The 24,522-nt window shown below is 43.3% G+C and overlaps 1 protein-coding gene across 3 annotated transcripts; it reads right to left on the bottom strand.

Annotated features, from left to right (window-relative positions):
* Nucleotides 1-369: 369 nt before the first annotated feature.
* Nucleotides 370-23,705, bottom strand: LOC139580831 (protein mono-ADP-ribosyltransferase PARP9-like). 3 transcript variants are annotated; one of them, XM_071409894.1, is made up of 8 exons: nt 23,285-23,705; nt 10,496-11,428; nt 10,096-10,317; nt 8,097-8,315; nt 7,762-7,837; nt 7,135-7,613; nt 6,871-7,030; nt 370-1,796 (listed from the first exon to the last, which is right to left on the bottom strand). In XM_071409894.1, exons 2-8 carry the CDS (start codon nt 11,387-11,389, stop codon nt 1,516-1,518), a joined length of 2,331 nt encoding a protein of 776 aa, XP_071265995.1. In that variant the 5' UTR covers nt 11,390-11,428; nt 23,285-23,705; the 3' UTR covers nt 370-1,515. The 3 variants fall into 3 exon arrangements, with proteins under 3 accessions (XP_071265995.1, XP_071265993.1, XP_071265994.1); XM_071409892.1 differs by having other exon boundaries at nt 7,732-7,837; nt 23,285-23,444; XM_071409893.1 differs by lacking the exon at nt 23,285-23,705 and adding an exon at nt 14,290-14,416 and having other exon boundaries at nt 7,732-7,837.
* Nucleotides 23,706-24,522: the final 817 nt, after the last annotated feature.

Here is a 24,522-nt window from a genome sequence, read left to right as displayed (position 1 = left end):
AGCGTGTTCCAGTTCCCGCCAATATCCGGCAACTTCGCACAGCCATTGAAGAGTGGACAACATTCCACAAGCAACAGCCTGATCAACTCTACGAGAAGCAGATGTTGCGTGGCATGAGGCAAATGGTGGTCACACCAGATACTGACTGGTTTGCCAATCCACGCCTTTTTTAAGGTGTCTGTGACCAACAGATGCATATGTATTCCCAGTCATGTGAAATCCATAGATTAGGGCCTAATGAATGCGTTTCAATTTACTGATTTCCTTAAATGATCTGTAACTCAGTAAGATCTTTGAAATTGTTGCATATTGCGTCTATATTTTTGTTCAGTGTACATTCCATAACAAGTGAAAGCAAAGGGAGTCTGGTTAAACCTCAAATCATATTTTAATTATTTATGTACTAGGTGGAAGTACAGTATCAGTATGTAAGCAGTTACAGTATATTTAATTGTTTAACGCAATATGGCAAAATCCTACTCTGTAGTCCTTCCAAGTTGCTCATTGCCAGAATATTGTGAACCATAACCTTTTTACATACATCTAATAAAATAGTTTATTGCCTTGATCATTGATGGCTAGTGTAGAGTTCTGTTTTTTATGTAACAGTATCATCCAGTGTAATAAAAGCAAATTACTGTCTACCAAAGCATGTTGCTATACTTTTACATAATGCTATCACAATACGAACTCATTACAAAACAAGCAAAGGATTGTCAGTATTATCAATAAAAATTACATAACATTTATAACCCATTGCTGAAATGATAACATTTATTCAACAATTGCATTCATTTTGTTGGTTATAAACTGAAACCATAGTGCTTTGATACTGAAGCAGAAATTGAAACAAAACCATGACAAAAAAAAAACAATATAAATGTGATGCAAACATGTCTGAATTGAATTTCCCTCCACCCAGACCAAGCCTCAATAAATCTGTCCTGCAGCGCGTGCCGTCCATTGGTCTGACATGCGTGTTTGGAAACAAGCGAGTGCAAGACCAAGTCAAGCTTCAGCGCTTGATTAAGACGGCGGGAAGGATAATTGGTATAGATCAAGAATCAGTCACCAACCTATACACAAAACTAAAACTTGAAAGCATTTTACAGGACAGTACACATCCCCTTCACTCCAAACTCAGTCGCAGCAGCAGCCGGACAAGGGGAAAGAGACTTCTTCATAAAGAAGATCAAAACAGATAGATATGGGGACTCTTTTACTCCAACAGTCATTAGGCTGTATAATAGTCTGTTGGTCCCTCGAGTATTCAGCATATTGCACTTTCACTTTAAATGTGTAGCTATATCACTTTGAATGAATTATATTGTGTAGTTTCTCGGTTTTCATGTACAGGCTTCAGCACATGACCAAATTAAGTTCCCCGATGGGATAATAAAGTGGATCTAAATCCAGTTTTCCTGCATATTCTACAGTAAAGCACAAAATAAAGATACATATGGTTATTTTAAAACAAAATTACTTCATATGACAATTTTTCACCCATTATCAACTTCATTCTTTTTTGCAGATTATCAGATATTCAGGTAGGGCCTGGTGACCATTGAAGATGACACAGGTGTCCACACCCCCATTCACGCTGTCATAAAGAGTGATGGGGTCTCCACTGGGGATCACCGGTGGCACAATAAGATCTGGTGAGCCATGTGTGGACTTCCCTGTCAGCACTTGCGCCTCAACGAAGTACAGGTATGCCTCGTCTGCCAAGCCTTTCCACTGCTTCTTTGCCCCATCCACGCTGCCACTGAAGTAGATCCCCTCTCCGTAGGCTAGCACTACAGATGAAAGAAACACATCAATAATGAAATTAAAGATGCACTATCCAGAAATCGCTCCTCCATTTCCTGGTTGCTAAAATTAGAATAGTTAGCCTAATTTCAGTTTGTGACAAAACAAGCAAGTATAGTGTAGAGAATCATTGTAACATCTAAACCACTGAAATATATTTTCCACAACCAAAAATATTGTATTTTCAGCTGTTCGAAGCTGGTATACAAAAACTAAACTTAAGAACCGGAAGCACAGAAATAGAACAGATCTACCACTTCTTAGACTTGCTTTCGATGAGTGACAGATCTATAAAACACACATTTTTATGTGAATTTGGGTTGGGTCTAGGGTTGCACATTTTTGGGAATATTCAGAGGTGGAAATTTTGTTGGAATTAACATGTTAAATGTAGATGTTTTTTGCATTGGATATAAACTCAGCAAAAAAGAAACGTCCTCGCACTGTCAACTGCGTTTGTCTTCAGCAAACTTAACATGTGTAAATATTTGTATGAACATAAGATTCAACAACTGAGACATAAACTGAACAAGTTCCACAGACATGTGACTGACAGAAATGGAATAATGTGTCCCTGAACAAAGGGGGGTCAAAATCAAAAGTAACAGTCAGTATCTGGTGTGGCTACCAGCTGCATTAAGTACTGCAGTGCATCTCCTCCTCATGGACTGCACCAGGTTTGCCAGTTCTTGCTGTGAGATGTTACCCCACTCTTCCACCAAGGCACCTACAAGTTCCCAGACATTTCTGGGGGGGAATGGCCCTAGCCCTCACCCTCCGATCCAACAAGTCCCAGACGTGCTCAATGGGATTGAGATCCGGGATCTTCGCTGGCCATGGCAGAACACTGACATTCCTGTCTTGCAGGAAATCACACACAGAACGAGCAGCATGGCTGGTGGCATTGTCATGCTGGAGGGTCATGTCAGGATGAGCCTGCAGGAAGGGAACCACATGAGGGAGGAAGATGTCTTCCCTGTAACGCACAGCGTTGAGATTGCCTGCAATGACAACAAGCTCAGTCCTATGATGCTGTGTGACACACCACCCCAGACCATGTCGGACACTCCACCTCCAAATCGATCCCGCTCCATAGTACAGGCCTCGGTGTAACGCTCATTCCTTCAACGATAAACGTGAATCCGACCATCACCCCTGGTAAGACAAAACCGAGAGTCGTCGTCAGAGAAGAGCACTTTTTGCCAGTCCTGTCTGGTCCAGCGACGATGGGTTTGTACCCATAGGCGACGTTGTTGCCGGTGATGGCTGGTGAGGACCTGCCTTACAAGTCCTCAGTCCAGCCTCTCTCAGCCTATTGCGGACAATCTGAACACTGATGGAGGGATAGTGCATTCCTGGTGTAACTCGGGCAGTTGTTGCCATCCTGTACCTGTCCTGCAGGTGTGATGTTCAGATGTACCGATCCTGTGCAGGTGTTGTTACACGTGGTCTGCCACTGCGAGAACGATCAGCTGCCTGTCTGGTCTCTCTGTAGCACTGTCTTAGGCGTCTCACAGTACGGACATTGCAATTTATTGCCCTGGCCACATCTGCAGTCCTCATGCCTCCTTGCAGCATGCCAAAGGCACGTTCACGCAGATGAGCAGGGACCCTGGGCATCTTTCTTTTGGTGTTTTTCAGTCAGTAAAAAGGCCTCTTTAGTGTCCTAAGTTTTCATAAGTGTGACCTTAATTGCCTACCGTCTGTAAGCTGTTAGTGTCTTAACAACCGTTCCACAGGTGCATGTTCATTAATTGTTTATGGTTCATTGAACAAGCATGGGAAAAGTTATTTTGATTTTTACGAATTATCTTTGAAAGACATGGTCCTGGAAAATGTCAGTTTCTTTTTTTGTTGAGTTTATTTACCATATGGAGACAGAAACATAAACATTGTACCTTATCATAAGTAGACATAATTGCAAATGATTAAATCCTTCCAATAGAAAAAAAAACAAAAAACAATTTAGTTACAAATTGAACTTTAATTAAATGATTTCACTGAACAAAATAAATTATTGAATGATCCCCAATGCTCAATCACATCTCCCAAAAATGTTTTCAACATACATCTGTAAAATGATAGTCTAGAAACTAAAGCTTTGGTTGTCTTCCTCTCAGGCTTCCATGTCTTCTCCTTGGACCTCCTCAATGGCCACCTTTTGAACATCAGATTCTGAGGCCGCATCTTCACTGTCACCAAAAAGGTGAACCAGTTGCATACACAGCTCGAGCAAGACATTCATCGGCATTTCTTTGACTAAGTTCCCCCAACCTTGTTGAGGATGGCTCGTCAGGATCAAAAAGCCTCAAATTTGCCCGGATGACCACCAATTTTTCAACCCTTGCACTGGTCAACCTGTTGCGTGCTTTGGTGTGTGTTCCAAAACAAGAACCAGTTGCGCTCTGAGGCGGCTGATGTTGGTGGGATTTGGAGGATGGAGGCAATAGGGGAAAGAGCCTCAGATCCACAAAGTCCCTTCCACCAGGTGGCTGATGAGATCCGTTGGCACGACTAGCATATTGTATCTCCATCCCAAAGTCCTTGCTTGGATGTATACTTCACCAGACTGCCAAGAACCTTGCCCTCATCCAGGCCAAGGTGGCGAGACACAGTAGTGATGACACCATAGGCCTTGTTGATCTCTGCACCAGACAGGATGCTCTTGCCAGCATACCTGGGGTCCAACATGTACGCTGCGGCTGTGCATGGGCTTCAGGCAGAAGTCTTCACGCTTTTTGAATGTATTTCAGAACTGCAGTTTCATCTGCTTGGAGCAACAATGAAGTGGGCAGGGCAGTACGGATCTCTCTTACATCTGCAAGCAGAGTCTGAACATCAGACAGGATGGCATCGTCTCCCTCAATCCGTGCAATGGCTACTGCTATATGTTTCAGGAGTTTCAGGCTGCTTACCACTCTCTCCCAAAATACATCATCCAGGAGGATCCTCTTGATGGGGCTGTCCATATCGGCAGACTGATATGGCCATTTCTTGGAGAGACTCCTTCCCGTCCAGGAGACTGTCAAACATGATGACAACACCACCCCAACGTGTGTTGCTGGGCAGCATCAATGTGGTGCTCTTATTCTTCTCACTTTGCTTGGTGAGGTAGATTGCTGCTATAACTTGATGACCCTTCACATACCTAACCATTTCCTTGGCTCTCTTGTAGAGTGTATCTATTGTTTTCAGTGCCATGATGTCCTTGAGGAGCAGATTCAATGCATGAGCAGCACAGTCAATGGGTGTGATGTGAGGGTAGGACACCTCCACTTTAGACCAAGCAGCCTTCATGTTCACAGCATTGTCTGTCACCAGTTCAAATACCTTCTGTGGTACAAGGTCATTGATTGTCTTCAGCTCATCTGCAATGTAGAGACCGGTGTGTCTGTTGTCCCTTGTGTCTGTGCTCTTGTAGAATACTGGTTGAGGGGTGGATATGTAGTTAATTATTCCTTGCCCACGAACATTCGACCACCCATCAGAGATGATTGCAATACAGTCTGCTTTGTTTGACCTTCACTTGAACTCTGCAACCAGTAAATGAGTAGATTAAGCATCTCTGGTTGGAGGGGTGTATGCTGGGTCGAAGAAAATTCAGAAATATCTTCCAATACACATTGCCTGTGAGCAGAGGTGAACCAGTTTCATACACAGCTCGAGCAAGACATCCATCGGCATTTCTTTGACTACGTTCCTCCATTGAGTCAAAAAAATGTCTGATTCCAGGAGGACCATGAGCTGTTGCTATCGATAAGGTGTCCGATTCATAATTTTCACCTCGAATAGAAGTATAGGGACTTTTGTCAGAGGTTGCTTGCTGAGAGCGCTGAGGGAACTTTATGCACTTGGCCAGATGATTCTGCATCTTTGTTGCATTCTTCACATATGATTGGACACAGTATTTGCAAATGTACACAGCTTCTCCTTCTACATTTGCTGCAGTGAAATTTCTCCACACATCAGGTGGTGCACGTGCAATTTTCCTGTAGAGATAAGGGGGGAAAATGAGTTTTTTTTTAATTACAAAAAAATACAATTCCATGTACAGATAAATTGTTAAGCAGTTAGATTAAACTCCTCCTTTGTAAGATAAATGTTTTAAAATGACGCATGTATGGAAACAGGTGAATTAACACTCCTCAGCAGGCTCAAACAAGCTAAAATCCACATGGTAGCAAAAACTAACTAGCAGAAATTGTTAACAAGTTAGAAATGATTTAAACACAATTTGCTGTAGGCTACTATTTACTAGTTAACAAAAAAATCATATGTCATATAAAATATATTCACCCCACCCAGTATTATAATCAAGACTTACCAGAAAGCATGTAGACCTTGGCTCAGACAGTGTAGAAGTGTGGGCTCAATAGCATCTCGTTAGTGTATTCGTGTATCTTGAGAATCAGCTAAACATGTGATGGAAGAATGCACTGTGCGTGCAGAGGGTAAGCAAAATCCCCCCAAATCCCAGGCTTAAGTTCCCACGGAAAATTTCCTGAAAAATTCCAGAAAGTTTCCGACCTTTTGCAACCCTAGTTGGGTCCCCAAAAAGGTTACATATTGCAGTAATACATTAAATTAATTGCTTCACAACAATTATTCCAGAGCTATTCTCCAAACACAGTGCTGGTTCCATAAAAATAGAACACAAAGAATGTCATTAGAATGAATAGAATGTAATTTGTTTTTATTCAAGGGTTACACCTCCGTCAATCGGTTGCGTCATGCCATTGTTATCAAAGTTCTACAGACGCCTCAGCCATAGTTGTGCCCAAAAGTCGAGTTGTGACCAGTCATTCTGAACGGGGGCTAGTGACTGTTTGGTCTAAATTACACCAGGTAATATGATGACATTGCTAAAGTAGGCAAATTATTAGTCGGAAACAACTTTGCCATCATTATGATGTCGTCAAATTTACTTTAGACAGCAATGTTGCCTTTAGTGGGCAAAGTTCATCAGCTCCAATTGAGAATGCATTAAGCAGAATATGCAGTTGGGCAGTTGCAATACTGTGACGCAACGTGCAACCCATGAATAGGTGGCTTCTCTCTTACCGTCAGGTGGTGCAAACTCCCTCTGGAAGCCCACTCTGTTGAGCAGATGACAGTATTGCGCTGGCAGGCGCTGGTACATTCGCTGAGAGGTAGACACGTCCAACTGCTGCTTTTTAAGCTCGAAGACCTGCTTCAGGGCACTGTTCTCCACCTTCTCAACCTGTAACATATTTGCCATAACCATATTTTATTGGTTATCAAGCAGTTAATATCACAGATTGCACCTTTATTGTTAAATCTGTTGTTTCTTGTGCGGACACTCACCCTGACAATTTTAAGCCCAGGAAAATTCCGCTGTCTTTGTCTATAGTCAGAACTGCTCTCGTCAACAGGCTTCCTTGGAAAACTGGTGGAAGTTCTCAGGCCCATGTCACACTCCTCTTCTTTTGCAAAATCCTCTTGGACTTTGCAGCACATGGCTTCCACCTCTAATACAGCAGCTGTGACATCTCTAAAAGCCCCATGGATGTTCACGCCGGCACAACCATCTTTAAAGAACACCTCAATGGAAACTTTGAACTTGGTCTGAAAGGTCAGCAGCTTTCCAAACTCATGTTGACCAAAGTGCTGGATGAAATTGTTGCGAATGGTGAAGACATTCTTGGAGACAGGGTAGAAAACAGAAACATACCAGGATCGGGCCTCTCTCAATGTCTCATCAAAGGCACCGCTGAGCTCGATATATGGTTGTGCGCTTTCCCTTGGATCTCTGGAGTCGAAATAGCCAGTTGTGGCCTCAAATACTTAGACGAGAAACAAAATAATAATTTAATCCAAAATACTGCATGCATAGTGCAAAAACCGTTGTAATAAATATGTTGTATCAAGAGTTCTGTTAACAAACAAATGATAATAACATACCACTTCTACTTCTTTTGACTGGGATCTCACCTTGAGCGGAGGGACTGTTGAAGGAGCTAGAATATTGTGTTGCGCCTTGAAGAGATTTCAGTTTGTCTTCAAAAGCCTGTGGAAAAGAGCAGAAATATGTGCTCACTGGTAACTAGGCTATATCAACTCTGGTGTCATAAGAGGACAGCAAAGAACTGAAGTCTTTTGGTTTAGAAATGTATCATATTCGCAACTCTTCAGTTCAAAAACGGCTAAGTAATTTAATTTCAAAAGAGTGAAATCGTCAAAGAGCTGTGGGACTATTACCAGGCCACGAAGGATTAGTATGAAAATGACTGATAATACTTTGATCGTAATAATAATAATACTTTTACCCTATATGTCTCAGTGTCCTCTGGATATATAACATAATAGATATCCATGTTCGTGCCATTGTTTTGCTTGGAAAATTCCACTGCTGTGTCCAACATAATCTGGGCAACCTCTTGCTTGTTGAAGCCCAACATACCAGTACCAATGGCTGGGAAGGAGATTGATGACAGCCGTTTTTTTTGGGCCAAGCTCAGACACTTTGAGATGACGTCACCAAGAATCTGTCATGACAAGAATACAGAAAGCTTACAAATGACTTTTTTAATCTATATGTTATTCTTCTGGACTAGAGACATAGTAAAATATACACTGCTCAAAAAAATAAAGGGAACACTTAAACAACACAATGTAACTCCAAGTCAATCACACTTCTATGAAATCAAACTGTCCACTTAGGAAGCAACACTGATTGACAATAAATTTCACATGCTGTTGTGCAAATGGAATAGACAAAAGGTGGAAATTATAGGCAATTAGCAAGACACCCCCAAAAAAGGAGTGATTCTGCAGGTGGTGACCACAGACAACTTCTCAGTTCCTATGCTTCCTGGCTGATGTTTTGGTCACTTTTGAATGCTGGCGGTGCTCTCACTCTAGTGGTAGCATGAGACGGAGTCTACAACCCACACAAGTGGCTCAGGTAGTGCAGTTCATCCAGGATGGCACATCAATGCGAGCTGTGGCAAAAAGGTTTGCTGTGTCTGTCAGCGTAGTGTCCAGAGCATGGAGGCGCTACCAGGAGACAGGCCAGTACATCAGGAGACGTGGAGGAGGCCGTAGGAGGGCAACAACCCAGCAGCAGGACCGCTACCTCCGCCTTTGTGCAAGGAGGTGCACTGCCAGAGCCCTGCAAAATGACCTCCAGCAGGCCACAAATGTGCATATGTCAGCATATGGTCTCACAAGGGGTCTGAGGATCTCATCTCGGTACCTAATGGCAGTCAGGCTACCTCTGGCGAGCACATGGAGGGCTGTGCGGCCCCACAAAGAAATGCCACCCCACACCATGACTGACCCACCGCCAAACCGGTCATGCTGGAGGATGTTGCAGGCAGCAGAACATTCTCCACGGCGTCTCCAGACTCTGTCACGTCTGTCACATATGCTCATGTGCTCAGTGTGAACCTGCTTTCATCTGTGAAGAGCACAGGGCGCCAGTGGCGAATTTGCCAATCTTGGTGTTCTCTGGCAAATGCCAAACGTCCTGCACGGTGCTGGGCTGTAAGCACAACCCCCACCTGTGGACGTCGGGCCCTCATACCACCCTCATGGAGTCTGTTTCTGACCGTTTGAGCAGACACATGCACATTTGTGGCCTGCTGGAGGTCATTTTGCAGGGCTCTGGCAGTGCACCTCCTTGCACAAAGGCGGAGGTAGCGGTCCTGCTGCTGGGTTGTTGCCCTCCTACGGCCTCCTCCACGTCTCCTGATTTACTGGCCTGTCTCCTGGTAGCGCCTCCATGCTCTGGACACTACGCTGACAGACACAGCAAACCTTTTTGCCACAGCTCGCATTGATGTGCCATCCTGGATGAACTGCACTACCTGAGCCACTTGTGTGGGTTGTAGACTCCGTCTCATGCTACCACTAGAGTGAGAGCACCGCCAGCATTCAAAAGTGACCAAAACATCAGCCAGGAAGCATAGGAACTGAGAAGTTGTCTGTGGTCACCACCTGCAGAATCACTCCTTTTTTGGGGGTGTCTTGCTAATTGCCTATAATTTCCACCTTTTGTCTATTCCATTTGCACAACAGCATGTGAAATTTATTGTCAATCAGTGTTGCTTCCTAAGTGGACAGTTTGATTTCACAGAAGTGTGATTGACTTGGAGTTACATTGTGTTGTTTAAGTGTTCCCTTTATTTTTTTGAGCAGTGTAGTTAGATCTTTGATATACTACCCTTAACATATTGCTAGGCACAAGGTAGGATAACTATTTTGTGTTTGATCTCAACAGTACATTTTAGGGTAGTTGAATACCTTAGCCTTATTTGCATTTACCTTTTTAGATGCTTGATTTTTGTGAGGACATATCGTGTGGTACACATAACTGCATGATAAATTGTGTCCAGTGGTCTCAATAACGTCACTGTATGTGTTGTAGTTGTAGCATTTCGATATCTCCACCTGTATCCCTTTTCCAGCCTTTTCCAGAATTGCTTTGGATATTGCCCCGGATGACAAATCAAGGTTGGAAGAAATTGTGTTCACAATGCCGTCTGTCTGTCAATAAAAGACGAGCAAGACATAATATCAGTTCAGTTAAGCTTTCATATATTTGGAAATATGTTCCAAATGCTGAACCAGAGCCAAATATTCATACACATTCCTCCATCAGTCATGACTACCATTCAATTCTGATTATTTATCCTTTTTATGCTCCATTTTCTTTTATTTGTACCTTCTGTTTCTCAATGTATCCTTTTGTGAGGTTCAGAGTGACATTGTTGACTTTCATCAAAGTTGAGCCTTTTCCGTGACTCACAACTTTACTGTATGAAGCTTTAGGTGGCTGCCCCCGAGCTGCCGCTGGTTGACTGTGTGAAACCGTTGACCCCAGTATTTCACAGCATGCTCTCTTCATCTCCCCGACCGATAGGTCATCGTGATTGACCAGGCGAACCTCTAAAGGAGCTCCGGAGTAATTGTGATCATGGTACTGTTTCAGGGTTTTAACAATGACGTCTGCACAGAGTGGCAAGGGAAAGTTGAACAAGCCAGAACTTATGGCAGGAATGGCAACAGAATTCAGATGATGTTTCTTCATCTCCTCTAGAATGTTTCTAACAGCCTTTTCAAGTTTTGGTGTGGCTTTATCAACATCATATTTTTGGGGGTTGTATGGTAGGTTTGGACCAACGGCATGAATGATCTTCTTGTATGGAAGGTATCCAGGTGGGGCAACGATGGCATTTCCCGTTACCAACTTTCCGAAGTCCTTTATGTACCGCTCACTCTCTCGCTGGATATCTGGGCCACCGGCATCGCAAAGCGCCTTAGCGAGACCTGCCCCATGACTGAGGTGCTCATTGGCCGCGTTGACCACAGCATCTACGCCATGGTGAGTGGTAAGGTCGTCCCTCCATACAGACACCCTGAGGCCCTTGGACAGCAGGGTAGAAAACCTCATCTCAGGCTTCATGGACTGTCCTGCACCTGCACTGGCAGCATCCACACCATGGAGCACGGCAGTGCATCCAAACTTGCTTTGCAGGGCGTAAGTCAGAGCTGGTCCACATTGGCCCAGGATGCTCACCATCTCCTCCTCCAGAGGCAAATTGTCTGACTTGGCCATGGCTCACACAATACAGGGTATCCAATGTTGTTCTGAGGACTGAGGAAAACATTTGAGTGTAAGATGTCATATGCAATTAAGGCATACATTACACAAGTCAAATGAGCTTCTTATGAACATGGCACAACCTTTCATTATATATACACGTTTTTTGTTGTTGTAATAGCCTACATTATGTAATTCCGATTTGATTTTTTTCATTCACATGGCCTAGCTTACATTACCAACAAACTATCAAGGTGCATGTTGTTCTAATAACTAAATATGATTCTAAATCGCCTATTCATTTCAAATTATGAAAACAATACTTTGCTGGAACATCAGATCAAGCCGTTTTGCTGGAACAACTAGGCTATAATCAAAACTGAAAGTAAACTTACTTGACTGATCTGGTTAAATAAGTAAATAAAAAATACACAATAGTCAATAATATCACTCACAAGCGCAATATTGAATTTGATATTACATTCGAGTAAGGCACAAATATCGCAGGGTGTAAATTAGGGTTGAATGGCGGGAACCTGATTACCGAGATTTACCTGATTACCGAGATTTACCGCACAAAACCACTCCATTTTCCCCAGGATAAATAATTGCAAGAAACAGATACATTTATATGAACAGCATGGCATGAAATGGAACTGTTAAATGATATGCGATGTCTAAATATGGCTTCTCTCTACTGCCTCTGCATGATTAAATCAACGCTTAAGGTGGGGACATGGTAACTTTTTTTTTTGTGACAGGTAGACCTACATTTGCTGCAGCATAGCCTATGCTACAGTAATATAAAGACTGAATGCGCATCTAATTTACCCATCTCCATCTGGCTTTCAGAGGGGGTCACTTGTTTTTTTAATTGTAAAGATTTATATTTATTTATTGCAGTTGCAGAGTTTTAAAACAGCCTATCGCTTGAATATCGTTGCTTTAAAATCAGTGCGCGCGTGAGCACTCTTTCTATCAACTCCATTCAAATTGCATCAAAAGTAGATCATGTTTTAGACATATCCATGTCCTAGCCTACCTCTTTCAGGTAATACATACAATGTAGTATTAGCCATATATTTAGCAAATTAATGGGTTATACTTACTAAGCTTCTAACTTAAAGCCTCAGTCTCTTGCGCAAAATGCAACCACCTATGCTCTGCTGGCCTCAACAACAACAAAAAACACTCCTTAGCTCTTGGAGACCTATGCAGGAAAAGCTAGACTCATTTTTTTTTTTGCATTTCTTATACCAATAGACTATTCAAAGACTATTTTTGCTGAATGTTAAATACAGCAGCCAATAGAACTCACGGGTAGTTTGAAAGAAGAGTTAACGCGCGATGGCGGTAGGCTATAACCATTAAAGCGTCAGACCCATAACCATTAAAGCGTCGCCTTCTGCATCTAATTTTAGTCCTATTATTCAAGGATGTCATTAGAAAGACGAAGATAGACAACTAAACTAGAGGTCGGCCGATTATGATTTTTCAACGCCGATACCGATTATTGGAGGACCAAAAAAATCTGATACCGATTAAATAGGCCGATTTAAAAATATATATATATATATTTGTAAATGTATTTGTAATAATGACAATTACAACAATACTGAATGAACACTTATTTTAACTTAATATAATACATCAATAAAATCAACTTAGCCTCAAATAAATAAGGAAACATGTTCAATTTGTTTTAAATAATGCAAAAACAAAGTGTTGGAGAAGAAAGTAAAAGTGCAATATGTGCCATGTAAGAAAGCTAACGTTTAAGTTCCTTGCTCAGTACATATGAAAGCTGGTGGTTCCTTTTAACATGAGTCTTCAATATTCCCAGGTAAGAAGTTTTAGGTTGTAGTTATTAAAGGAATTATAGGACTATTTCTCTCTATACGATTTGTATTTCATATACCTTTGACTATTGGATGTTCTTATAGGCACTTTAGTATTGCCAGTATAATAGTATAGCTTACATCCCTCTCCTCGCCGCTACCTGGGCTCGAACCAGGAACACATTGACAACAGCCACCCTCGAAGCAGCGTTACCCATGCAGAGCAAGGGGAACAACTACTCCAAGTCTCAGAGCGAGTGACATTTGAAACGCTATTAGCGCTCACCCCGCTAACTAGCTAGCCATTTCACATCGGTTACACCAGCCTAATCTCGGGAGTTGATAGGCTTGAAGTCATAAACAGCGCAATGCTTGAAGCATTGCCAAGAGCTGCTGGCAAACGCACAAAAGTGCTGTTTGAATGAATGCTTACGAGCCTGCTGGTGCCTACCATCGCTCAGTCAGACTGCTCTATCAAATATCAAATCATAGACTTAATTATAACATAATAACACAGAAATACGAGCCTTAGGTCATTAATATGGTCGAATCCGGAAACTATCATTTCGAAAACGTTTATTCTTTCAGTGAAATACGGAACCATTCGGTATTTTATCTAACGGATGGCATCCCTAAGTCTAAATATTGCTGTTACATTGCACAACCTTCAATGTTATGTCATAATTAGGTAAAATTCTGGTTAATTAGTTTGCAATGAACCAGGCGGCCCAAACTGTTGCATATACCCTGACTCTGCGTGCAATGAACGCAAGAGAAGTGACACAATTTCACCTGGTTAATATTGCCTGCTAACCTGGATTTCTTTTAGCTAAATATGCAGGTTTAAAAATATATACTTCTGTGTATTGATTTTAAGAAAGGCATTAATGTTTATGGTTAGGTACACATTGGAGCAACGACAGTCCTTTTTCGCGAATGCGCACCGCATCGATTATATGCAATGCAGGACACGCTAGATAAACTAGTAATATCATCAACCATGTGTAGTTATAACTAGTGATTATGATTGATTGATTGTTTTTTATAAGATAAGTTTAATGCTAGCTAGCAACTTACCTTGGCTTCTTACTGCATTCGCATAACAGGCAGGCTCCTCATGAGGCAGGTGGTTAGAGCGTTGGACTAGTTAACCGAAAGGTTGCAAGATTGAATCCCTGAGCTGACAAGGTAGAAATCTGTCATTCTGCCCCTGAACGAGGCAGTTAACCCACCGTACCTAGGCCGTCATTGAAAATAAGAATGTGTTCTTAACTGACTTGCATAGTTAAATAAAGGTGTAAAAAAATAATAATAATAATAAAGAATTTGCAAAATCGGCATCCAAAAATACAGATTTCCGATTGTTACGAAAACTTGAAAAATCCCTAATTAAATTGGCCATTCCGATTAAATCGGTCGACCTCTAAACTAAACCCATTTAATTTCTGTTGAAAGCGAGTAAGGAATGAAGCAACAGTGAGAGAAAGAGTCAACCTACTAATTATACAAATAGGCCCCATTATATTTTAAAATCAAATTCGCTCGCCTATACCTGTAACTTTGTAGGCTGCAACAGAATGGTGTTTTGAACTGTGTGTGTAATTCCAATACAATAACACAGTTCACTCAAATTAGCCTACTAATTTGCGCCACTGCGCCACTGCGCCTCCCGGGTGGCGCAGTGGTCTAGGGCACTGCATCGCAGCGCTAGCTGCGCCACCAGAGACTCTGGGTTCGCGCCCAGGCTCTGTCGCAGCCGGCCGCGACCGGGAGGTCCGTGGGGCGACGCACAATTGTCCTAGCGTCGTCCGGGCTAGGGAGGGTTTGGCCGGTAGGGATATCCTTGTCTCATCGCGCACCAGCAACTCCTGTGGCGGGCCGGGTGCAGTGCGCGCTAACCAAGGGAGCCAGGTGCACAGTGTTTCCTCCAACACATTGGTGCGGCTGGCTTCCGGGTTGGAGGCGCGCTGTGTTAAGAAGCAGTGCGGCTTGGTTGGGTTGTGTTTCGGAGGACGCGTGGCTTTCGACCTTCGTCTCTCCCGAGCCCGTACGGGAGTTGTAGCGATGAGACAAGATAGTAATTACTAGCAATTGGATACCGCGAAAAGGGGGTAAAATTCTTTGCTAAATAAAATACAATTTGCCTACTGGAGCTAGTTTCACTTATTTACTCGAGACAGCATATACAGTGCATTCGGAAATAAAATATTTAGACCACTTGACTATTTTCGCATTTTTATGTTACAGCCGTATTCTAAAATGGATTAAAATAATAAAACATCCCCCAATCTACACACAACCCCCATAATGACAAAGCAAAAACAGGTTTTTAGAAATGTTTGCAAAAAACATTGTATTTGGGGAGTTTCTCCCATTCTTCTCTACAGATCCTCACAAGCTCTGTCAGGTTGGATGGGGTGTGTCGCTGCACAGCTATTTGCAGGTCTATCTAGAGATGTTAGATCGGGTTCAAGTCTGGGCTCTGGCTGGGCCACTCAAGGACATTCAGAGACTTGTCCTGAAGCCACTTCTGTGTTGTCTTGGCTGTGTGCTTAGGGTCATTGTCCTGTTGGACGGTGAACCTTTGCCCCAGTCTGAGGTCCTGAGTGCTCTGGAGCAGGTTTTCATCAAGGATTTCACTGTACTTCGCTCCATTCATCTTTCTCTTGATCCTGACTAGTCTCCCAGTCCCTGCCGCTGAAAAAAAACATACCCACAGCATGATGCTGCCACCACCATACTTCACCGTAAGGATGGTGCCAGGTTTCCTCCAGATGTGATACTTGGCATTTCATCAGACCAGATAATATTGTTTCCTCATGGTCTGAGAGTCTTTAGGTGCCTTTTGGCAAACTCCAAGCGGGCTGTCATGTGCATTTTACTGAGTGGTTTCCGTCTGGCCATTCTACCATAAAGGCCTGATTGGTGGAGTGCTGCAGAGATGATTGTTCTATCTGCACAGAGGAACTCTGGAGCCCTGTCAGTGACCATTGGGTTCTTTGTCACCTCCCTGACCAAGGCCCTTCTCCCCCGATTGCTCAGTTTAGCCAGGCGGCCAGCTCTAGGAAGTGTCTTGGTGTTCCAAACTTCTTCCATTTAAGAATGATGGAGGCTACTGTGTTCTTGGGGACCTTCAATACTGAAGAAATGTTTTGTTACCCTTCCCCAGGTCTGTGCCTCGACACAATCCTGTCTTGGAGCTCTACGGAGAATTCCTTCGACCTCATGGCTTGGTTTTTGCTCTAACCATGCACTGTCAACTGTGGGACCTTACATAGACAGGTGTGTGCGCCTTTCCAAATCATGTCCAATCAACATAATTTACCACAGGTGGACTCCAATCAAGTTGTAGAAACAGGATGCACCGGAGCTCAATTTCGAGTCTCACAGCAAAGGGCCTGAATACTTGTGTAAGTAAGGTATTTCTGTTTTTTATGGGCTATTGTGTGTAGATTGATTGGGGGGAAAACATTTGATCCATTTTAGAATAAGGCTGTAACGTAACAAAATGTGGAAAAAGTCAAGGAGTCTATACATTCCGAAGGCACTGTACACTCCCAGTTTATAGCTGCTGGTGAAATAAGTAGGGGGGGGGTATAATGTCTCCTGTTGCATCCATTAGCTACGGAATGTCCCAACTTTTGAAGCAGAGTGGGTTGAACTAGACATTTTGTGGAGTATTTCGCTACATTGTAAATCGAAAAGAGGAAGCGAAAGGGAGATGGTTTGTTGAAGAATGGTAGAAAGTGTAAGCAGACTGAGCTGTACGCCAGATCGGAGAGAGGAGGAGAAATGGAAGTGAATGAGGGTGAAGTATCGGAGGTGGTAGGTGTGGTGAAGTCTCGGAGCCCAAGGCTTGCACCGAGGGTCAGGATAAAGATGAGTCTGGAGTGAAGTGAAGGAGGGACATTTCTTTTTAAAAAGTGGACGCTTGCCTTTTGGCTGATCCATTTGTGGTTTCAGGGTGGATGAAAACAGCGTTGGGTGATGTGGAATCGGTGAAGGTAACCAGAAGTGGTCTTGTGATAGTTTGTTTATGCTGATCAGAAGGAGCAGGCGCTCCACCTTAAACTAATGGTGGCAAGAGATGGGAATTGTTTTGCTCTGAAGAAAAAGGTGCCATTGAAAGGAGTGAATATTGGGGTTGCAGTAAATGTGAAAGTTGACCAACTGAAGGGGAAGATTACCGGTAGGGATGCACGATATATCGGTGAACATATTGGAATCGGACGAAATAACATAAAAATGCCAACATTGTTATAAGCCCAACGTCTAGTTTAATGCCGACGTTAATAACTGATGTCAAAGCTACAGTGCATACCTATATAAAAACGTACGTACAATTGAAGTCGGAAGTTTACATAAACTTCGGTTGGACTCATTAAAACTCATTTTTCAACCACTCTACAAATGTCTTGTTAACAAAATATAGTTTTGGCAAGTCGGTTAGGACATCTACTTTGTTGAAAAAATTACTTGTGTCATGCACAATTGTTTACAGACAGATTATTTCACTATCACAATTCCAGTGGGTCAGAAGTTTACATACACTAAGTTGACTGTGCCTTTAAACAGCTTGGAAAATTCCAGAAAATGATGTCATGGCTTTAGAAGCTTCTGATAGGCTAATTGACATCATTTGAGTCAATTGGAGGTGTACCTGTGGATGTATTTCAAGGCCTACCTTCAAGCTCAGTGCCTCTTTGCTTGACATCATGGGAAAATCAAAAGAAATCAGCCAAGACCTCAGAAAATAAATTGTAGACCTCCACAAGTCTGGTTCATCCTTGGGAGAAATTTCCAAACGCCTGAAGGTACCACGTTCATCTGTACAAACAATAGTACGCAAGTTTAAACACCATGGGACACGCAGCCGTCATACCGCTCAGGAAGGAGACACGTTCTGTCTCCTAGAGATTAACGTACTTTGGTGCGAAAAGTGCAAATCAATCCCAGAACAGCAACGGACCTTGTGAAGACGCTGGAGGAAACAGGTACAAAAGTATCTGTATCCATAGTAAAACGAGTCCTATATCGACATAACCTGAAAGGCCGCTCAGCAAGGAAGAAGCCACTGCTCCAAAACAGTCATAAAAAAGCCAGACTACGGATTGCAACTGCACATGGGGACAAAGATCGTACTTTTTGGAGAAATGTCCTCTGGTCTGATGAAACAAAAATAGAACTGTTTGGCCATAACGACCATCGGTATGTTTGGAGGAAAAAGGGGGAGGCTTGCAAGCCGACGAACACCATCCCAAATGTGAAGCACGGGGGTGGCAGCATCATGTTGTGGAGGTGCTTTGCTGCAGGAGGGACTGGTTCCATTCACGAAATAGATGGCATCATGAGGGAAATTATGTGGATATATTGAAGCAACATCTCAAGACAGTCAGTCAGTAGTGTTAAAGCTTGGTCGCAAATGGGTCTTCCAAATGGACAATGACCGCAAGCATACTTCCAAAGTTGTTACAAAATGGGTTCAGGACAACACAGTCAAGGTATTGGAGTGGCAAAGCCCTGACCTCAATCCTATAGACAATTTGTGGGCAGAACTATAGCTACTGAAACAGATGTTGTGTTATTTGATATGTATCTTTTTTGACACGCAAAGACCCAAACGGCATTCCATAGAAATCCTGGTTGAGAATGAAATTACTTAACAAATGAAGAACGAAACAGCACAGCAAGTCAGTGAAAGAAGTAGGTTTTGATTATGTGTTACTGGTAATGGGGACATCAGTAAATGCCTACAAAATAAAATTTTGGTAAGTGTGGTGTGTGTGTAACCTTTATTTAACTAGGCAAGTCTTAAGAACAATTCTTATTTACAATGATGGCCCTGACGACGCTGGGCCAATTGTGCGCCGCCCTATGGGACTCCCAGTCACGGCCGGATGTGATACAGCCTGGATTCGAACCAGGGACTGTAGTGACGCCTCTTGCACTGAGATGCAGTGCCTTAGACCGCAGCATCCATGTGTGTGTTAACTATTTAACTGTACCAGAATGCTTAAAAGGGTCGCTAAAATGTTAAATATCGGCATCGTTTTTTTTTGGCAAGGAAAATATCGGATATCGGTATCGGCCAACAATGTCATATCGGTGCATCACTAATTACCGGTGTTTGTGATGCTCGTCGTTTGGTGCGACGCAGACAGGGTGGCGTGAGTGGTGAAACAGAGAGTCGTTGTCTGTTCTTTTGAGTTTTGATGAGTCTTTGCTTGACAAAGTGATGTTTGGATATAAATTATCCTGTACGAGCTTTTGTGCCAAATACATTACATTGTTACAAGTGTTAAGCTTATGGGCATGTGGCAGCAGTGTGTAGGAGGGAGGTTCTTAGGTGTGAGAAGTGTGCAGAAGGCGATGAGACAAAGGAATGTGTAGCATTGGGGAAAGTAGTGGTATGTGTTAATTGTAGGGATGCCCATGGGGCTGGGGATCAGAAATGACCGGTGGAAGAGAGGCAGGTTGAGGTTTCCAGGGTTAGAGTAGTGCAGAAGTTGTCATATGCTGAGGCAATGAAGGAAGATGGGTCAAGGGGGAGGGATCAAATCAAATTTTATTAGTCACATGCGCCGAATACAACAGGTGACCTCACAGTGAAATGCTTACTTACGAGCCCATAACCAACAATGCAGTTTTTAAAAAACATGGATAAGAATAAGAAATAAAAGTATCAAGTCATTAAAGAGCAGCAGTAAAGTAGCAATAGCGAGACTATATACAGGGGGGATACCGTTACAGAGTCAATGTGCGGGGGCACCGGTTAGTTGAGGTAATATGTACATTAAGGTAGAGTCATTAACGTGACTATGCATAGATGACAGAGAATAGCAGTGGTGTAAAAGAGGGGGAGAGGGCAATGCAAATAGTCTGGGTAGCCATTTGATTAGGTGTTCAGGAGTCTTATGGCATGGGGGTAGAAGTTGTTTAGAAGCCTCTTGGACCTAGACTTGGTGCTCCAGTATTGCTTGCCGTGCGGTAGCAGAGAAAACAGTCTATGACTGGGGTGGCTGGAGTCTGACAATTTTTAGGGCCTTCCTCTGAAACGCCTGGTATAGAGGTCCTGGATGGCAGGAAGTTTGGCCCTGGTGATGTACTGGGCCATACGCACTACCCTCTGTAGTGCCTTGCGGTCAGAGGCCGGAGTAGTTGTCATACCAGGCAGTGATGCAACCAGTCAGGATGCTCTCGATGGTGCAGCTGTAAAAACTTGTTGAGGATCTGAGGACCCATGCCAAATCTTTTCAGTCTCCTGAGGGGGAATAGGTTTTGTCGTGCCCTCTTCACGACGGTCTTGTTGTGCTTGGACCATATTAGTTTGTTGGTGATCTGGACACCAAGGAACTTGAAGCTCTCAACCTGCTCCACTGCAGCCCAGTCAATGAGAATAGGGGCATGTTCGGCCCACCTTTTCCTGTAGTCCACAATCATCTCCTTTGTCTTGATCACGTTGAGGGAAAGGTTGTTGTCCTGGCACCCCATGGCCAGGTCTCTGACCTCCTCCCTATAGGCTGTCTCGTCGTTGTCGGTGATCAGGCCTACCACGGTTGTGTCGTCTGCAAACTTAATGGTGTTGGAGTCGTGCTTGGCCGTGCAGTCATGAGTGAACAGGGAGTACACGAGGGGACTGAGCACACACCCCTGAGAGGCCCCTGTGATGAGGATCAGCATGGCACATGTTTTGTTACCTACCCTTACTACCTGGTGGTGGCCCGTCAGGAAGTCCAGGATCCAGTTGCAGAGGGAGGTGTTTAGTCCCAGGATCCTTAGCTTAGTGATGAGCTTTGAGTGCAATATGGTGTTGAACGCTGAGCTGTAGTCAATGAATAGCATTCTCATGTAAGTGTTCCTTTTGCCCAGGTGGGAAAGGGCAGTGTGGAGTGCAATAGAGATTGCATCATCTGTGGATCTGTTTGAGCTGTATGCAAATTGGAGTGGGTCTAGGGTTTCTGGGATAATGGTGTTAATGTGATCCATGACCAGCCTTTCAAAGCACTTCATGGCTACAGACGTGAGTGCTACGGGTCAGTGGCCATTTAGGCAGGTTACCTTAGTGTTCTTGGGCACAGGGACTATGGTGGTCTGCATAATACATGTTGGTATTACAGACTCGGACAGGGAGAGGTTGAAAATGTCAGTGAATACACTTGCCAGTTGGTCAGCACATGCTCGAAGTAGACGTCCTGGTAATCCGTCTGGCCCTGCGTGCTTGTGAATGTTGACCTGCTTAAAGGTCTTACTCACATCGGCTGCGGAGAGCGTGATCACACAGTCTTCCGGAGCAGCTGGTGCTTTCATGCATGTTTCAGTGTTACTTGCCTCGACGCGAGCATAGAAGTAGTTTAGCTTGTCTGGTAGGCTCCTGAAAGGAGTGGTGTGAGTAGTAGATCTGTACCAGTACAGCGGGATAGGCCAACAAGTGATATGTTTCAGTAAGATTGTATTTTTAGCAATGGTTATCAAATGTACTGCAGGGATGGAACGTAAGTCGCAGAAAATGTAGGTTGTGGTGGCAGCTGCAGAGGTATTTGGATGCGAGACTTGACATCAGAATACTTAACACAATTTTTTTCTTAACTTCTTAAAGCATTGTTGGTTAGGGGCTTGTAAGTAAGTATTTCCCTGTAAGGTCTACTACACCTGTCGTATTTGTCCTACGTGACAAATACATTTTGATTTGAAAAGTTACAGGGTGTGTTAAGTGGTAGTGTCCCATCCGTTCAGGCTGTTGGCCTGAGGTAGGGCAATATATTTAAAATGTGGAGTAGGGTGGTGGGTTAAAAAATATATATAAATAATTTAGTGAGTATGGTTAGATGGTAGGGTATTTGTTGATTGTATTTAATTTTTTTGAGCAAAGTTTACGGGAGTTTTACGCCAGTCTAGTAGGTGGCGGTAATGCAACATTTATTGAATGCCAAACGCCGTTAAACCATCGTAGAAGATGTTCCAACTTTACCACAGTGCCAGTTTACTTTTTATATCGAATGTGAGCACTCAAGCGTTTCAATCGCAGGTGTGTGTGTAATGCTCTGTCATGGTTGCTAAAGTTATACACTGTTCGCTCAATTTCAGTTTGAGAGAGAACAAGCACTAACTGGTGCTGCTGGGAATCATCTAAATCGCAGTGTAATATTTTCAATAAGCAAAGATATTTTGTTTTAGTCGTTTGAAGCTGGTGGACCAAAACCGAAAGAGAAAGACTTAAGCGCGAGTCTTTGCCAAGTTACAGGAAATAAGATACGGGGGAGGGGAGATTGGTTTGGAATACAGTTCTGTTTCAATTCACCTAGCTTCTTCACAGGGGTGAAATCCTGAGAAATTCTATGGGTGTGTTCGTAAATTCACTCTGGAATGTTTGAGTTCGCTCTTAGCGTTCGTAAATACATAACGCTCTCCGAACGTTCAAGGCACACACTGGAAGCTCTGGCCGAGGAGTAGTGTTGATCCGAGCGTTCTGACATCAACAGCACCCAAACGAACTACTACCAGACACTAATGAGAGAACACCGCACTCTGACCATTCTTCTCGCCCTATAGCAAAGCCGGTTAGGCTGTTTATGTTATCTAGAGCGTTGGTGACTGGTCCTGTGCTGCAGGCAATTTAATTACGTTTACTGACATGGTCATATTCAACGGATGTTGCCAGTTCGTAAATTCCTCAGTTATTCTGCGCTCTAGCACTCGGATGTGAGCGCATGACATCGGAGTAGATAGCCAGAGTGAATTTACGAACGCACAATGTGAAGCAACTTTAAACACTTTCCAAATGTCGGTCTTGTTAGACACTTCCTCTCTGCTTACATGTCAAAATAAAAATCCTGCACGTGCGCCATAAATGGACAACAAATAGCCTACTATCCATGCATCCAAAACACACACTCACTAGCCTAATACAGAAACGGGCTATCTTTAAAACGAGCTTAATCTAACAATCAGTTTCCAGACGACAATATCCCTCCCAACTAACGTACATTGTCACAACGTATCTGCTGTACTTTTACATCAATCGAACCAACCAGCAAAGTTGCAAAGAAATAATGAAGCTGCGTAGTCTACTCACCTGACGGCAGCTAATGTTTATAGCAAAGGCAACTGACGAGTCGACTGGATATTAAAAAATATGGAATTCAATGCATCGAGTCGTCGTCGACAAAGCTCAAAACTGAAAGAAATGATCAGTAAAATGACATTTAAACACGCCCCCTTCTTGGAAGCGAAACATAATTAGGCTACCGTTCTCTTAGCAGCAGGATATTATGCTGGCAACACGATCGCGGATTTGTTTTCTTCAAAATAAGAGTTCCCCTGCAAAGACATGCTAAACTTTGGTAGTGTCGATTTTTTGGGCCGTCTAGGGTGACCACATGTTCCGTATTGTGCGGGACAGTCACGAATTTTGGCCCTTTGTCCTGCGTCTCGCAATCATGTCCGCATTTTAACAACAAATTCAAACACATTCCCGTATTCCAGTCAGACATTCCAACCTGTCTCTTGGAGTCACGTTATGGACAGATATACCATACGGATGTGGTACTGGCAATGGCGACCTGTCATCCGTCATTCAGAGCCCCACCTGTTTTGAGCCCCACATTTTTAGAAGAAAAAAAAAGATATATATATAACTTAACTATATACTTGCAAAAAGTGTGCTTCCTTCAAAGAGCTACAAAAGTAAGTAAATAGCCATATTATACCAAAATATATAAGGTCATTTCGTCAAACTCGTGAGGCTCTCCATGCCCATGCTCATTACTTTCTCATACAACATATTTGCAACTTCACTCAACCCTGTTTTGAAAGACTCCCGAACTGTTTTACATTTCCGACTCTAAAAAGGTATACCTTAGAATCATCTGTCGATATCTGTCTATCTGTCGATAGAACATTCATCCAAGAGTCTTGATGATCATCCAGGATGTAAAAAAAAAAGGCAGTCCTGTTCCTCTCCTATTCACCTATAACGTTTCAGGTAAGACCCAAGTGCAGACTGTGTTGAAGTAACAATGTTTACTACAGCAACCGGGGCAGGCAAATGACAGGTCAAGGCAGGCAGGGGTCGATAATCCAGAGTGGTGGGGCAAAGGTACAGGACGGCAGGCAGGTTCAGGGTCAGGTCAGGCAGAGGTCGGAAATCCAGAGTAGGAGCAACGGTACAGGACGGCAGGCAGAATCAGGGGCAGGCAGAGTGGTCAGGCAGGCGGGCTCCGAGTCAGGACAGGCAAGGGTCAAAACCAGGAGGGCGAGAAAAAAGAGACTGGGAAAAAACAGGAGCTGAGACAAAACGCTTGTTGACTTGAC

Source organism: Salvelinus alpinus, chromosome 7 (genome assembly GCF_045679555.1).
Source record: "Salvelinus alpinus chromosome 7, SLU_Salpinus.1, whole genome shotgun sequence".
NCBI classification, from domain to species: Eukaryota; Metazoa; Chordata; class Actinopteri; order Salmoniformes; family Salmonidae; genus Salvelinus; species Salvelinus alpinus.
The sequence above is the reverse complement of the archived record's forward strand: the minus strand, read 5'-3'. Positions and strand labels throughout refer to the sequence as shown.

Excerpts from the sequence above, each read along its gene's own strand:
- LOC139580831 (XM_071409892.1), bottom strand. The coding sequence starts at position 11,389 with ATGGCCAAGTCAGACAATTTGCCTCTGGAGGAGGAGATGGTGAGCATC. Across the intron at positions 8,316-10,095 it reads AAAATCAAGCATCTAAAAAG|ATTCTTGGTGACGTCATCTC; the intron begins GTAAATGCAAAT and ends TTGTCATGACAG. Across the intron at positions 7,838-8,096 it reads AGGACACTGAGACATATAGG|GCTTTTGAAGACAAACTGAA; the intron begins GTAAAAGTATTA and ends TCTTTTCCACAG.